At 42.2% G+C, this 16,640-nt stretch overlaps 1 protein-coding gene across 7 annotated transcripts in view; it reads left to right on the top strand.

The window, feature by feature from the left end:
• The window catches only part of Ccdc83 (coiled-coil domain containing 83), a 78,558-nt gene that overhangs the window by 20,756 nt on the left and 41,162 nt on the right, over positions 1–16,640 (top strand). For all 7 annotated transcript variants that reach the window (NM_001432511.1, NM_001432512.1, NM_001432513.1 and 4 more), the window contains 1 exon segment: positions 4,521–4,646. In NM_001432511.1, the coding sequence (NP_001419440.1) occupies positions 4,552–4,646 (95 nt within the window). In that variant the 5' untranslated portion in view covers positions 4,521–4,551.

Genomic DNA, 16,640 nt, shown 5'->3' with positions numbered 1-16,640 from the left:
AGCGAGGCTCCTGGAGGTGCTGCACTGCTGCTACCGTTCCTACCCACATTTTTGGGTTGAGAGCTAACTGCCAGCAGAGCCAGAGCTGTCTCTAAACTACGTCCCCCCTTTTTAATTACAGGGGTTTGAAGGGGTGTGTGCCATGGTTAAACACGTTTCTATAAGGACATTCTAGTTGGTAAAATCATAGCTGGAGGGGAAAGAACCAAAGGAGGAGGAGCACTGAGATTTAGCTGTGGAAGGGGAAGGGGAAGGAAACCATGGGAGTTACAGAACACAAAGGAGGAGAAACACTTTCTGACAGGGAAAACAATTGTGGCAGAGGAAATCCCAGGCCCAGAAAAACCTGGACACAGGAATCTTTATGAGCCAGGCTGTTCTCTGCTCACACCTCACAGTAAGTCATAAAGTGTACAAACTCACCAGGCAAGAAAGAGCACATGTGCACAAAGGCATGAGAGCCATGATATTTCGGATGACCATCCAAAGAGAGAGCATCACTTGAATAACTTTGCTAGTCCCTCTTTCTCTTTCTCTTCCTCTTCCTCTTCCTCTTCCTCTTCCTCTTCCTCTCCTCCCTCTCCCACCCCTTCTCCCTATTCCATTCCCCCTCTCCCCTTCTCCCTCTCACTCAGGTCACTCAATGTTTTTGAGTAAGGTCTGCTGCAGTGTGCGTCTCCCTACAACTCCAAGTTTCCACCTTGCTTCTTCTCTGTTCTTCAGTGCATGACCAGGAAACATCCTATCCACAAAGCATGCACATGCATGTCTGCAGTCACTGCAAACAGATTTTACATTCGTTTGTCAGGAATTACACTGGATGAAGCCTTCCTAAAGATAGCATTCACTTTGTGAATGGTCTTTCTCCCTTCCCTGAGGTAGAAATAATCAAAAGATCAGGGGTTGTGTTTATGAACGTCCCCACTGTCTGCTAGGCATCATCAACTGCAAAGGTTCCTTTTGAGGCACTGTCATTCGCAGTCCAATTGTCGTGCTGATTTTCTTGAAAGCCTTCAAAACAATGACAACACACAGTACTATTTATGCATGAATTATACATGCTTTAGTGGCTTGACATTTTCCCTCATATTTTATTAAAATCCTTTGTGGTAAGCTTCAGTTAAATAACTAATTATGCATTCAGAGAGTTAAAAGCATAACAGCCACGTAACTGAGGTAATTGAACAAGATGAGGTGTTTTCTCCAGCACCAGATGGGGAATACTGGAGGAGCCCACCACACTTGATCTTTTCCATATGACTCAGAAAGATATTAGTCTTGACATTTGTCTCAACTTTTAAATAAAATACAGTAGAGTAAAAAAAATGAAATAGTTATTGTTTTAAAATGAAACATTAGCATGGTTTTTGTATAAAGATAAAAATTCATGTTCTGAAGTAGGAAATAATATAACAATTCAGCTTGGCATCAGAAGCAAAGAGAAAGAATGTTTCTCAGCTGATAATTTTTTGTGGACTATATGAATATAATGATACATTTCTGGGTGGAGCTTACTGAAGAGCTGTGCTTAGATGACGAATAAATGAAATGTTTGCATAGTGTCTCACACGTATGATGCTTCCTAAGCCATATGTCTCTTCTATTCTCTCCTCACTTTCAGATACGCACTATCTTTAAATTGCAGGCACTTGTAAAGCAGAAGGGGTCTTCATGCTATAGACTCCAGTCCACAGAGCTCACCATGGCCCGGCTTCACCAATGACTTGCATAACCTAAGTGGGAGTCCTTGTAGACCTGTATGGATCATGTAGATCCGCTGACGTAGAAACATGCTTTCTTTATACACTCACTTACAATAGGTAACTGTCATGTTTAAGAAGACAGTTATGGTAGGTTGCCCACACTTGTAATCTCAGCATCCAAGAGGCTGAGGTAGGAGGATTTCCACAGGTTTCAGACCAGCCAGGGCTACAGAGTAAGACCTTGTCTCAAAAGAAAAAACGAAGGACACCGTGTTAATGAACTGTTTTAGATGGATTCGTACTTCTCTAGAAAAGTCTCAGATACAAAGAAAGCATCTCTGGAATTCTGGGTGCATGAGGAGTAAGTGTATGAAGAAAGCATGTTTCCACTTCAGCAGATCTAGATGATCCATACAGGTCTACAAGGACTGTCAGTTAAGTTATTCGGGGCCATGGTGAGCCCTGTGGACTGGAGTCTATAGCATGAAGATCCCTTTCACCTTATAGTTGCCTGCAATTTATTTCTTTTCTTTTGTTTGTAGTTGGATTTTTTTATTTACATTTCAAATGTTATTCCCTTTCCCGGTTTCCCGTCCATAAGCCCTCAATCCCATCCCCCTCCCCCTTTTTCTATAAGGGTGTTCCCCCTCCACAACCATCCCCCTTACCCCCCCAACCCTGATATTTCCCACACTAGGGCATCAAGCCTTGGCAGGACAAGGGCTTCTCCTTCCACTGGTGCCCAACAAGGCCATCCTCTGCTACATATGCAGCTGGAGCCATGGGTCTGTCCATGTATAGTCTTTGGGTACTGGTTTAGTCCTGGGAGCTCTGGTTGGTTGGTATTATTGTTTTTATGGGGTTGCAAACCCCTTCAGCTCTTTGAATCCTTTCTTTAATTCCTCCAACGGGGATCCCATTCTCAGTTCAATGATTTGCTGCTGGCATTTGCCTCTATATTTATCATGCTCTGGCTACATCAGCCTCCTGTCAACATGCACTTCATGGCTTCATCAATATTGTCTAGTTTTGGTGGCTGTAGATATATATGGGCTGGATCTCCAGGTGGGGCAGGCACTGAATGGCCATTGCTTCAGTCCTTCTTAAAAGGGGGAACAAAAATATTCATAGGAGGAGATATGGAGACAAAGTTTGGAGCAGAGACTGAAGGAGTTGCCTGAAATTTAAAGAAAGATAGTGTGTATCTGAAAGTGAAGAGAGAATAGAAGAGACATATGGCTTATGAAGCATCATATGTGTGAGACACTGTGCAAGCACTTCATATATTATTTATCCAAGCTCACCACAGCTCTTAGAATAAGGTTGCTATCCTTCTCAACTGTTCAAGAGATGAGGAATCTAAGATACAAAAAGATTAAGTAACTTTCTGGAGATCACACAAAAAGTCAGTGATAGGGTCTAAGATTAAAACCCATGTCTGCCTGACTGTTCCATCGACCCAAGTACTTAGTCCACAGTAATTGTATCTGTTGTAAGGAGAGAAACAGCATTGCCTAAGAATTATCACACGCTTGCTGTAAAATATTTCCAATCACTTAAACAATCCCCAAGATGTTTCCCACCAAACCAAACTATAGATGCGTTGGTAAGAAGACAGACCCTTGATCTTAGGAGAGCAGTGGAAGTGAGTTAAGAATCTTCTAGGGAAAGCTGTACTCTGAAAAGTGTGTTTTGATCCCTAAGCCAAACCCAGGAGGCATCCCTGTTTCACGTGAACATCAGCCAGCAGTGGGTCTTGATTTTCCTTCCTTTGAAAGTACTATTGACAATTCAATTATTTTACATAAAGGCAATTTATGGTTTATGAAAAGTTAGTGAAGCAATGTCCTAATTATAGTTAGTTGCATTGGTAAATTTCTTAGGTGTTTAAAAAGTACTTCAAAGTAGGCTTTTATTTGCGATTTGTATGACAACAACCCTAGCCGAGTGGAATTCTTTCAGGCCCTTGCATCTTGATACTTAAAACCCTTTTTTATGTAATTTTTTAATTCCTTGCATACAATACAGCCAAGTTCTTTATTCTTTGCATACAGTGTGTTTTGGTCATATTTTACAACTTCTCCCTGATCTACCCCTCCCTTCCCACTCTCAGCCCCAAACTTCAACGTCCTCTTCTTTTACTTATAACCTACTGAGTGGAATTTGTGCTGCCCTTCATGACACGAGTGGAGAGCCCTCCAATGGTGGGTAGGACTCTTCCTCCCCTAGTAGCCACCAATTGTCAATAGCTCCTTAGCTGTGATGAAGGGTCATGAGTATCTCCACCACCCAGGCTAGAATGTTGACTAGCTTGAACTTCGTAAGAAGCCACATCTTTGTGGTTCCTGTGGTGGACCTGTCACCATCTTGCCCCAGTCCTCCCTGACCCCTGGCTCTCTTGATCTTTCCACCTCTCTGTGGTATTTTTTAAATAGACATTTATTGAGATGCTCCCACACACAGTGCACATTGCCAAACACTGTGGAGAAATAAACAGCTTATGAAACGTGGGCCTTTGGTCTTGAGAAGAATGATGGGTAACTGGTATAGGTGGATAAGTAAACAGTACAAGTGTCTCACACAGTTCCAGATGAATTGGGGTGTGCAGGGATGTTCTATCTGGGCTAAGGGCAGAACTCACCAGACTAAAGATTCCAGCTGTTTAAATGGTGCTCCCACCTTGTAGATGATGTTAGATCTGGGGACAAATGCTAACCAGGATAAAATTAAGCCCCAGGGGTGATTTTCCAGAGTCAGCACAAGTAGAAGGGTCAAGATGGAGCTGATTCACTTTCCCTGTGTCTGTTTGCTCCTTAGGTGTATATAGTCTTGGTGGTCAACCAGAACCATGGACAGCTCGGCAAAAGGAAGTAAAAAGGATGCGCCTGATGGACCACCAAAAGACTCGAAGATGCCTGTCAGCGAGGCACTTCTGGACTACCAGTAAGTTTGTGGTATGAACCTGTAAACAGCCCCATGCGGATATAGTCAGTGTTAAGACTGAAGGACATGGACATGGGAGTGACATAGCTAAGCAGTTCCAAGAAAACAAGATGGATTAGAGACATCGTACCACTGTGCTGTGTACACAGGCTGAGCAGAATATGTGTGACAGCCATGTACTGGTTTCCCTCTTAAAGTACGTTGTGGATAGTTAGTGTAAATCGAGAGTGGGAGAGGGCATTTCTCTTTATTAACATTTCTGTTTCTTAGGTATTCTATCTAGCCTGTGTTATTCCTAAATAGCTACATATCATGTGTGTGCATGTGTGTGCATGTGTGCATGTGTCTGTGCCATGTAAGCCAGATGACAACCTGAGCTGTCATTATTCAGGCACTGTCTCCCTCGGATTTCTTTCTTCCTTTTTTATTTTATTTTTTTATTTTTTTGTCAATCTTTAGCCTTGAACTCTTGACCATCTTTCTGAAATTATAGGCGTGTGCCACAGCTCTTGACTTAAAAATTATTTTTAATAACAAGAGCATTTCATAATGTCTCACTCCTAGAAGCTGGAGATGTCTTATTTCAACAAACAGCCTCTTGAGAGCTTGCGAATGTCAACTTTTGGCACTGGGTAGGTCTTCTGATGTGTAATTTTTAGGGAATTCATGGACAAGTGTGAGTAAATTTCCAAAGAAGAATGAAATCATTCATGTTTTCATTCAACAAGTATTTGTATATTTATCATGTGCAAGACAAGTGCTGAGCCCAGAATGCAGACATGAGCAGGACCACATGGTCTGATGCATTGACGCATAGCAGTCATATAAAGAAGAAGAAAATGGCCTGACCTAGTTGGAGGGTCGGAGGGTTTGGAAAAACCAGAATGAGGAAGCCATGAGAGTTGATCTCTGGATGAAGACAGTTTTAGAGAGAGTGGAAGAACATATGAAGGCAAACCATAGCTCAAGAAATGGCAGATGTCAGAATGAAGCACAGAGCACGGACTCGGGTGGTGCAAGGGCTACAGCAAGCAGTGAACACTGGGATGAGGAAGGAAATTTTTTATTGGAAGGATGCATGGTTGATAATGGGACCCTGTCATCAAGTGAGGGATGAGGTTGCCATCCCACAGTCAAAAACTCTGACCCATCATTGTTCCTGTCTGAAAGAACTGCTGGGACAAAAATGGAAAAGAGCCTGAGGAAAAGGAGGTCCAGTGACAGGCCCAAAGTAGGATCCAACTCAAAGGGAGGCCCCAAGGCCTGACACTATTACTGAGGCTATGGTGTGCTCAAAAAGGGGCCTATCTTGACTGCCCTCCAATATAACCAGCAAGCAGCTGAAAGAGTCAGATGCAGATATTTATACCCAACCAATGGACAGAAGCTGCTGACCCTTGTGACTGAATTAGGAAAAATGTGGAAGAAACTGGAGGGTGACCCTATAGGAAGACCAGCAATCTCAACTAACCTGGATTCCAGAGATCTCTCAGACACTGGGCCACCAACCAAGCAGCATACACCAGCTGAGATGAGGTCCCCAACACATCTACAGCAGAGGACTCCCAGGTCTGAACTCAATTAGAGAAGATACACCTAACCTTCAAGAGACTGGAAGCCCAGGGAGTGGGGAGGTCTGGTGGGGTGGAAAGTGGGGAGGTGGGGACATCCTCGTGGAGACGGAGGTGGGAGAAGGAGGTATGGAATGAGGGACAGTCAAAGGGTAGACTGGGAGGAGGATAAAAATCTGGAGAGAGAGAGGGGGGGGGGAGAGAGAGAGAGAGAGAGAGAGAGAGAGAGAGAGAGAGAGAGAGAGAGAGAGAGAGATTAAATAAAAATTTAAAAAGAAAGAAAGAAAATGAGGTCCTGTGATGGTAGCGACTGTATCTGTAATGAGAAAATTGTCTTATCAATGGGCAAGGAAAATTCTCTTCTCCTAGGGAAACCCTCACTTGTGCTCACATCTTGTTTAGAAGGCAACAAGTAAAGGGTCAGAATTCTAACAAAGAAACAGCCACTGAGAAGAGCTCATACTTGAGGTGCCTTTAAATACAGGCAAGGTAACATTTGCATGTATTTCCCATGCAACTGGGAAATCTTTCTCCTCTTGGAGGCAGTGCAGAAAAGCCAGGCTCTGTGAATGCAGCCTGGACTCTCACTGGCTCCATGGTTTTGTGATACATATATATGTATGTATGTATGTATGTATGTATGTATGTATGTATGTATGTATATCTCCTATATTTCTCCTTCCCAGCTTTCCTATACTACAACTAGATACAGAGAGGTGGGTGTATACTTGGCTATAGATTTTTTTTTTTTTATTAACTTGAGTATTTCTTATATACATTTCGAGTGTTATTCCCTTTCCCGGTTTCCGGGCAAACATCCCCCTCCCCCCTCCCCTTCCTTATGGGTGTTCCCCTCCCAACCCTCCCCCCATTGCCGCCCTCCCCCCATAGACTAGTTCACTGTGGGTTCAGTCTTAGCAGGACCCAGGGCTTCCCCTTCCACTGGTGCTCTTACTAGGATATTCATTGCTACCTATGGGGTCAGAGTCCAGGGTCAGTCCATGTATAGTCTTTAGGTAGTGGCTTAGTCCCTGGAAGCTCTGGTTGCTTGGCATTGTTGTACTTTTGGGGTCTCGAGCCCCTTCAAGCTCTTCCAGTTCTTTCTCTGATTCCTTCAATAGGGGACCTATTCTCAGTTCAGTGGTTTGCTGCTGGCATTTGCCTCTATATTTGCTGTATTCTGGCTGTGTCTCTCAGGAGCGATCTACATCCGGCTCCTGTCGGTCTGCACTTCTTTGCTTCATCCATCTTGTCTAATTGGGTGGCTGTATATGTATGGGCCACATGTGGGGCAGGCTCTGAATGGGTGTTCCTTCAGTCTCTGTTTTAATCTTTGCCTCTCCCTTCCCTGCCAAGGGTATTCTTTTTCCTCATTTAAAGAAGGAGTGAAGCATTCACATTTTGATCATCCGTCTTGAGTTTCGTTTGTTCTAGGGATCTAGGGTAATTCAAGCATTTGGGCTAATAGCCACTTATCAATGAGTGCATACCATGTATGTCTTTCTGTGATTGGGTTAGCTCACTCAGGATGATATTTTCCAGTTCCAACCATTTGCCTACGAATTTCATAAACTCGTTGTTTTTGATAGCTGAGTAATATTCCATTGTGTAGATGTACCACATTTTCTGTATCCATTCCTCTGTTGAAGGGCATCTGGGTTCTTTCCATTTTCTGGCTATTATAAATAAGGCTGCGATGAACATAGTGGAGCACGTGTCTCTTTTATATGTTGAGGCATCTTTTGGGTATATGCCCAAGAGAGGTATAGCTGGATCCTCAGGCAGTTCAATGTCCAATTTTCTGAGGAACCTCCAGACTGATTTCCAGAATGGTTTTACCAGTCCTGAACGCAGAATTTTATATGTCCGTCTCTGCGGTGCCTAGCACAGCTGGTACATAGCATAAATTCAGGGTCTCTTTTTTGAATGATAATCACTGTTGAGTCCTATCTGAGTGCAGAATGGCACTCATGGATTTAAGGCTAAGATACTGCTTCACTCATTGATGTAGGAGATAAGAATTTAGAGCCATCATCTGGGTGTTGAGATGCCTGCCATGAATCCAATGCTGTCTCACCCACTGGTGAGTATACGCTAACTAGTGCCTACCACAGCCCTGCCTTTTGATCAGACATTTGCATGCACACGGGGACTCTACTGCAAGCAATAAGGCTGCGGCGAACTTCCCTAGAAGATTACTTTTTGAAGAGCTGATGCTGGACATGCCATAAGTGATATGTTTTTCCCCTGATGATGGTTTTTATTTTATCCTTTACACTTATTCTCTGGCTTTCTACAATATAGGTAACTAGATATAAATTCAGGTATAATTATGTTTTGTTTTGTTTTTTCTTTTTTTCGGACCTGGGGACCGAACCCAGGGCCTTGCGCTCGCTAGGCAAGCGCTCTACCACTGAGCTAAATCCCCAACCCCTATAATTACGTTTTTTAAATAGAAAGAAATAGACTGTTTTAAAGTTCAAATATATCTTCTGATTTATTAGATTGATAAAAACGATCTATTTATTGAGTTCCAAACTGTTTCTATGCACTAATTTTTAAATACACCTTGGATGAAACATATAATAAAAATATGGCTGTGGGTAAGAACACTGACTGTTCTTCCAGTGAACCTGGATTCGATTCCCGACACACATGGTGACTCACAACCATCTGTACCTCCAGTTCCAGGGGACCCAATCCCCTCTTCTGATCTCTATGGGTGCCAGGCTCACAAGTGGTACACAGACATGCACATAAAATAAAATACCCATACATGTAAAATAAATATAAAAATTTTAAGTTTGTTTTCAGCCTCAAATTCCCAATGATATTTGCATGGAAGGGAAAATTTGTACATAAGTAACATTTTTAAAGTGTGGGCCGGAAGTGGTGAGATGGCACATGATAACCCTTGCTTGGTAATAGCACTAGACCCTTTTAAGATCACTGCAGGAACTAGACATAGTGCCACATGCCTTTACTCCCAGCCTCTGGAGTCTGGGGCAGATGGATCTCTGAGTTTGAGGCCAGCCTGATCTACAGAGTGAGCTCGAGGACAACCAGAGCCACACAAAGAAACCCTTTCTTGAATAAACAAACACAAAAGAGTCACTGTAATATATCTGGGTTTACCATCTTACCTCCTTCAGCCATCAGCATGACAGAAAATACTAAGGCATTGGTGGGGGGACATATAAAAGGGAAAGTATTAGAAAACAATAAAGACAATTCCCTGTAATAGCCAAGAGTGTGGAGTTCCGAAGTTAAGCTCCATTGCTTCTAGGTAAGTCCACCTCTTCAGGGAGCCAAGGGAAGTCAAAAACTCAACCTTCAATTGCCATGATGTCCACAAGGGGGCCAGGGAAGCCAAACAGTTCAGAATTCTCCAAGAATTGCTGGTATGGCCATGTTGTTCATCCCGAACATGGCTTGCTGTAGGATAAGCATGAGACCAAGCCATTTGCTCCTAAATGATCACAGGTTAGAGGCTGTAGGCTTTTTTGGATGTAAAAAAATAATACAAGCTGAACAACTGAAGTCAAATTTCATATGACAATGAACATGGTTAGTATACTTACATCCCATGACAGACCTGGGTTGGGGTGGACAGGCATTCCAAAGTTCTTAGCTGTATCGAGAGAGCCACTCTATTGGGTCCATCAAAGTCTCCACTTAACAGGTGGAGGCAACATATTTGAGATTTGCCTATTCCCACATTGTCCAGTTTGGTCTGCTCTGCCACGGGGCATGGCCGCTTTGGGAGACAGAATGAAGGGAGTTTGATTGTACTTAGCCACACAGTGCTGGGCTGTAGGCAAGCACTGTGACACCACTCTGGGGATGGAAAAGTGCAGTCTGAGAAAGTCAGAGCTGCTTAGGGGGTTGTTGTACCTGCGAAGAGGCAGGGACCATGGGGTTCTCTGACTCTTGGACATCCAGGCACCACTGGGAGTGACTGAAAAGCTAAGAATAGAGTCAGGGGCCCACAGGCTGGGGACAGCGTCTAGCCTGGAGCTGGAAGGGACAGGGGAGAGCTTGTCTCAGCAGGGATGATTGTCCTTAGCTTGGTGGAAGCAGGCTTGGTGATGATTGTGGCTGGGAGTGCAGAGAGGCCTTCTATGGGAAAATTAAGCTGCAGCTTTGTAGACAAAGGCCTTCCCCAGGTTCCTCATGGCACATATTGACAAAAGAAACAGCCCACGGTTCTAAACAGTTTACTGTCATGGCGGAAAATGGATGCAGAAAACCATATCCTACTTCTCAGAGTGGGCCTGAGATTAAACACCTTTTGCAAGGAGGAATGTCTGGGAAGAGAAGCTTATTGGCTAAGCTCTCCGGGTCTCTAGGTACCTCATTAGCATGGAGAATTCTGTTTTGAGGCTATGTGACCATATTTTCTTTTATGTGAGAAATGTGGCACATGTTCCAGATCAGGAGTCTAGCAGGGAGCTGGGAGTTGCCTAAGCCTAGGGTGTGTGCCCACCAAGTCTCTGGGTCTCAACCTGCTCTACCTTACCAAACTTCCTGGCATGGTCTTTTTTTTTTTTTTTTTATTAACTTGAGTATTTCTTATATACATTTCGAGTGTTATTCCCTTTCCCGGTTTCCGGGCAAACATCCCCCTCCCCCCTCCCCTTCCTTATGGGTGTTCCCCTCCCAACCCTCCCCCCATTGCCGCCCTCCCCCCATAGACTAGTTCACTGGGGGTTCAGTCTTAGCAGGACCCAGGGCTTCCCCTTCCACTGGTGCTCTTACTAGGATATTCATTGCTACCTATGGGGTCAGAGTCCAGGGTCAGTCCATGTATAGTCTTTAGGTAGTGGCTTAGTCCCTGGAAGCTCTGGTTGCTTGGCATTGTTGTACTTTTGGGGTCTCGAGCCCCTTCAAGCTCTTCCAGTTCTTTCTCTGATTCCTTCAATAGGGGACCTATTCTCAGTTCAGTGGTTTGCTGCTGGCATTCGCCTCTTTATTTGCTGTATTCTGGCTGTGTCTCTCAGGAGCGATCTACATCCGGCTCCTGTCGGTCTGCACTTCTTTGCTTCATCCATCTTGTCTAATTGGGTGGCTGTATATGTATGGGCCACATGTGGGGCAGGCTCTGAATGGGTGTTCCTTCAGTCTCTGTTTTAATCTTTGCCTCTCCCTTCCCTGCCAAGGGTATTCATTTTCCTCATTTAAAGAAGGAGTGAAGCATTCACATTTTGATCATCTGTCTTGAGTTTCGTTTGTTCTAGGGATCTAGGGTAATTCAAACATTTGGGCTAATAGCCACTTATCAATGAGTGCATACCATGTATGTCTTTCTGTGATTGGGTTAGCTCACTCAGGATGATATTTTCCAGTTCCAACCATTTGCCTACGAATTTCATAAACTCGTTGTTTTTGATAGCTGAGTAATATTCCATTGTGTAGATGTACCACATTTTCTGTATTCATTCCTCTGTTGAAGGGCATCTGGGTTCTTTCCAGCTTCTGGCTATTATAAATAAGGCTGCGATGAACATAGTGGAGCACGTGTCTCTTTTATATGTTGAGGCATCTTTTGGGTATATGCCCAAGAGAGGTATAGCTGGATCCTCAGGCAGTTCAATGTCCAATTTTCTGAGGAACCTCCAGACTGATTTCCAGAATGGTTTTACCAGTCTGCAATCCCACCAATAATGGAGGACTGTTCCTCTTTCTCCACATCCTCGCCAGCATCTGCTGTCACCTGAGTTTTTGATCTTAGCCATTCTCACTGGTGTGAGGTGAAATCTCAGGGTTGTTTTGATTTGCATTTCCCTTATGACTAAAGATGTTGAACATTTCTTTAGGTGTTTCTCAGCCATTCGGCATTCCTCAGCTGTGAATTCTTTGTTTAGCTCTGAACCCCATTTTTAATAGGGTTATTTGTTTCCCTGCGGTCTAACTTCTTGAGTTCTTTGTATATTTTGGATATAAGGCCTCTATCTGTTGTAGGATTGGTAAAGATCTTTTCCCAATCTGTTGGTTGCCGTTTTGTCCTAACCACAGTGTCCTTTGCCTTACAGAAGCTTTGCAGTTTTATGAGATCCCATTTGTCGATTCTTGATCTTAGAGCATAAGCCATTGGTGTTTTGTTCAGGAAATTTTTTCCAGTGCCCATGTGTTCCAGATGCTTCCCTAGTTTTTCTTCTATTAGTTTGAGTGTGTCTGGTTTGATGTGGAGGTCCTTGATCCACTTGGACTTAAGCTTTGTACAGGGTGATAAGCATGGATCGATCTGCATTCTTCTACATGTTGCGCTCCAGTTGAACCAGCACCATTTGCTGAAAATGCTATCTTTTTTCCATTGGATGGTTTTGGCTCCTTTGTCAAAAATCAAGTGACCATAGGTGTGTGGGTTCATTTCTGGGTCTTCAATTCTATTCCATTGGTCTATCTGTCTGTCTCTGTACCAATACCATGCAGTTTTTATCACTATTGCTCTGTAATACTGCTTGAGTTCAGGGATAGTGATTCCCCCTGAAGTCCTTTTATTGTTGAGGATAGCTTTAGCTATCCTGGGTTTTTTGTTATTCCAGATGAATTTGCAAATTGTTCTGTCTAACTATTTGAAGAATTGGATTGGTATTTTGATGGGGATTGCATTGAATCTGTAGATTGCTTTTGGTAAAATGGCCATTTTTACTATATTAATCCTGCCAATCCATGAGCATGGGAGATCTTTCCATCTTCTGAGGTATTCTTCAATTTCTTTCCTCAGTGTCTTGAAGTTCTTATTGTACAGATCTTTTACTTGCTTGGTTAAAGTCACACCGAGGTACTTTATATTATTTGGGTCTATTATGAAGGGTGTCGTTTCCCTAATTTCTTTCTCGGCTTGTTTCTCTTTTGTATAGAGGAAGGCAACTGATTTATTTGAGTTAATTTTATACCCAGCCACTTTGCTGAAGTTGTTTATCAGCTTTAGTAGTTCTCTGGTGGAACTTTTGGGATCACTTAAATATACTATCATGTCATCTGCAAATAGTGATATTTTGACCTCTTCTTTTCCGATCTGTATCCCCTTGATCTCCTTTTGTTGTCTGATTGCTCTGGCTAGAACTTCAAGAACTATATTGAATAAGTAGGGAGAGAGTGGGCAGCCTTGTCTAGTCCCTGATTTTAGTGGGATTGCTTCAAGTTTCTCTCCATTTAGTTTAATGTTAGCAACTGGTTTGCTGTATATGGCTTTTACTATGTTTAGGTATGGGCCTTGAATTCCTATTCTTTCCAGGACTTTTATCATGAAGGGGTGTTGAATTTTGTCAAATGCTTTCTCAGCATCTAATGAAATGATCATGTGGTTTTGTTCTTTCAGTTTGTTTATATAATGGATCACGTTGATGGTTTTCCGTATATTAAACCATCCCTGCATGCCTGGGATGAAGCCTACTTGATCATGGTGGATGATTGTTTTGATGTGCTCTTGAATTCGGTTTGCCAGAATTTTATTGAGTATTTTTGCGTCGATATTCCTAAGGGAAATTGGTCTGAAGTTCTCTTTCTTTGTTGTGTCTTTGTGTGGTTTAGGTATAAGAGTAATTGTGGCTTCGTAGAAGGAATTCGGTAGTGCTCCATCTGTTTCAATTTTGTGGAATAGTTTGGATAATATTGATATGAGGTCTTCTATGAAGGTTTGATAGAATTCTGCACTAAACCCGTCTGGACCTGGGCTCTTTTTGGTTGGGAGACCTTTAATGACTGCTTCTATTTCCTTAGGAGTTATGGGGTTGTTTAACTGGTTTATCTGTTCCTGATTTAACTTCAATACCTGGTATCTGTCTAGGAAATTGTACATTTCCTGAAGATTTTCAAATTTTGTTGAATATAGGTTTTTATAGTAAGATCTGATGATTTTTTGAATTTCCTCTGAATCTGTAGTTATGTCTCCCTTTTCATTTCTGATTTTGTTAATTTGGACGCACTCTCTGTGTCCTCTCGTTAGTCTGGCTAAGGGTTTATCTATCTTGTTGATTTTCTCAAAGAACCAACTTTTGGTTCTGTTGATTCTTTCTATGGTCCTTTTTGTTTCTACTTGGTTGATTTCAGCTCTGAGTTTGATTATTTCCTGCCTTCTACTCCTCCTGGGTGTATTTGCTTCTTTTTGTTCTAGAGCTTTTAGGTGTGCTGTCAAGCTGCTGACATATGCTCTTTCCTGTTTCTTTCTGCAGGCACTGAGCGCTATGAGTTTTCCTCTTAGCACAGCTTTCATTGTGTCCCATAAGTTTGGGTATGTTGTATCTTCATTTTCATTAAATTCTAAAAAGTTTTTAATTTCTTTCTTTATTTCTTCCTTGACCAGGTTATCATTGAGTAGAGCATTGTTCAATTTCCACGTATATGTGGGCATTCTTCCCTTATTGTTATTGAAGACCAGTTTTAGGCCGTGGTGGTCCGATAGCACGCATGGGATTATTTCTATCTTTCTGTACCTGTTGAGGCCCGTTTTTGACCAATTATATGGTCAATTTTGGAGAAAGTACCATGAGGAGCTGAGAAGAAGGTATATCCTTTTGCTTTAGGATGGAATGTTCTATAAATATCCGTTAAGTCCATTTGGCTCATGACTTCTCTTAGTCTGTCGACATCACTGTTTAATTTCTGTTTCCATGATCTGTCCATTGATGAGAGTGGGGTGTTGAAATCTCCCACTATTATTGTGTGTGGTCCAATGTGTGTTTTGAGCTTTAGTAAGGTTTCTTTTACGTATGTAGGTGCCCTTGTATTTGGGGCATAGATATTTAGGATTGAGAGTTCATCTTGGTGGATTTTTCCTTTGATGAATATGAAGTGTCCTTCCTTATCTTTTTTGATGACTTTTAATTGAAAATTGATTTTATTTGATATTAGAATGGCTACTCCAGCTTGCTTCTTCTGACCATTTGCTTGGAAAGTTGTTTTCCAGCCTTTCACTCTGAGGTAGTGTCTGTCTTTGTCTCTGAGGTGTGTTTCCTGTAGGCAGCAGAATGCAGGGTCCTCGTTGCGTATCCAGTTTGTTAATCTATGTCTTTTTATTGGGGAGTTGAGGCCATTGATATTGAGAGATATTAAGGAATAGTGATTATTGCTTCCCTTTATATTCATATTTGGATGTGAGGTTATGTTTGTGTGCTTTCATTCTCTTTGTTTTGTTGCCAAGACGATTAGTTTCTTGCTTCTTCTAGGGTATAGCTTGCCTCCTTATGTTGGGCTTTACCATTTATTATCCTTTGTAGTGCTGGATTTGTAGAAAGATATTGTGTAAATTTGGTTTTGTCATGGAATATCTTGGTTTCTCCATCAATGTTAATTGAGAGTTTTGCTGGATACAGTAACCTGGGCTGGCATTTGTGTTCTCTTAGGGTCTGTATGACATCAGTCCAGGATCTTCTGGCCTTCATAGTTTCTGGCGAGAAGTCTGGTGTGATTTTGATAGGTCTCCCTTTATATGTTACTTGACCTTTTTCCCTTACTGCTTTTAATATTCTTTCTTTATTTTGTGCGTTTGGTGTTTTGACAATTATGTGACGGGAGGTGTTTCTTTTCTGGTCCAATCTATTTGGAGTTCTGTAGGCTTCTTGTATGTCTATGGGTATCTCTTTTTTTAGGTTAGGGAAGTTTTCTTCTATGATTTTGTTGAAGATATTTACTGGTCCTTTGAGCTGGGAGTCTTCACTCTCTTCTATACCTATTATCCTTAGGTTTGATCTTCTCATTGAGTCCTGGATTTCCTGTATGTTTTGGACCAGTAGCTTTTTCCGCTTTACATTATCTTTGACAGTTGAGTCAATGATTTCTATGGAATCTTTTGCTCCTGAGATTCTCTCTTCCATCTCTTGTATTCTGTTGGTGAAGCTTGTATCTACAGCTCCTTGTCTCTTCTTTTGGTTTTCTATATCCAGGGTTGTTTCCATGTGTTCTTTCTTGATTGCTTCTATTTCCATTTTTAATTCCTTCAACTATTTGATTGTGTTTTCCTGGAATTCTTTCAGGGATTTTTGTGTCTCCTCTCTATGGGCTTCTACTTGTTTATTTATGTTTTCCTGGAATTCTTTCAGGGATTTTTGTGATTCTTTCAGGCATTTTTGCGATTCCGCTCTGTAGGCTTCTACTTGTTCTCTAAGGGAGTTCTTCATGTCTTTCTTGAAGTCCTCCAGCATCATGATCAAATATGATTTTGAAAATAGATCTTGCTTTTCTGGTGTGTTTGGATATTCCATGTTTGTTTTGATGGGAGAATTGGGCTCCGATGGTGCCATGTAGTCTTGGTTTCTGTTGCTTGGGTTCCTGCGCTTGCCTCTCGCCATCAGATTATCTCTAGTGTTACTTTGTTCTGCTGTTTCTGACAGTGGCTAGACTGTCCTATAAGCCTGTGTGTCAGGAGTGCTGTAGACCTGTTTTCCTCTCTTTCAGTCAGTTATGGGGACAGAGTGTTCTG

Source organism: Rattus norvegicus, chromosome 1 (genome assembly GCF_021556685.1).
Source record: "Rattus norvegicus strain SHRSP/BbbUtx chromosome 1, alternate assembly SHRSP_T2T, whole genome shotgun sequence".
Classification (NCBI taxonomy): Eukaryota; Metazoa; Chordata; class Mammalia; order Rodentia; family Muridae; genus Rattus; species Rattus norvegicus.
Note: the sequence above shows the minus strand (reverse complement) of the source record. Positions and strands in the feature narration are given on the sequence as shown.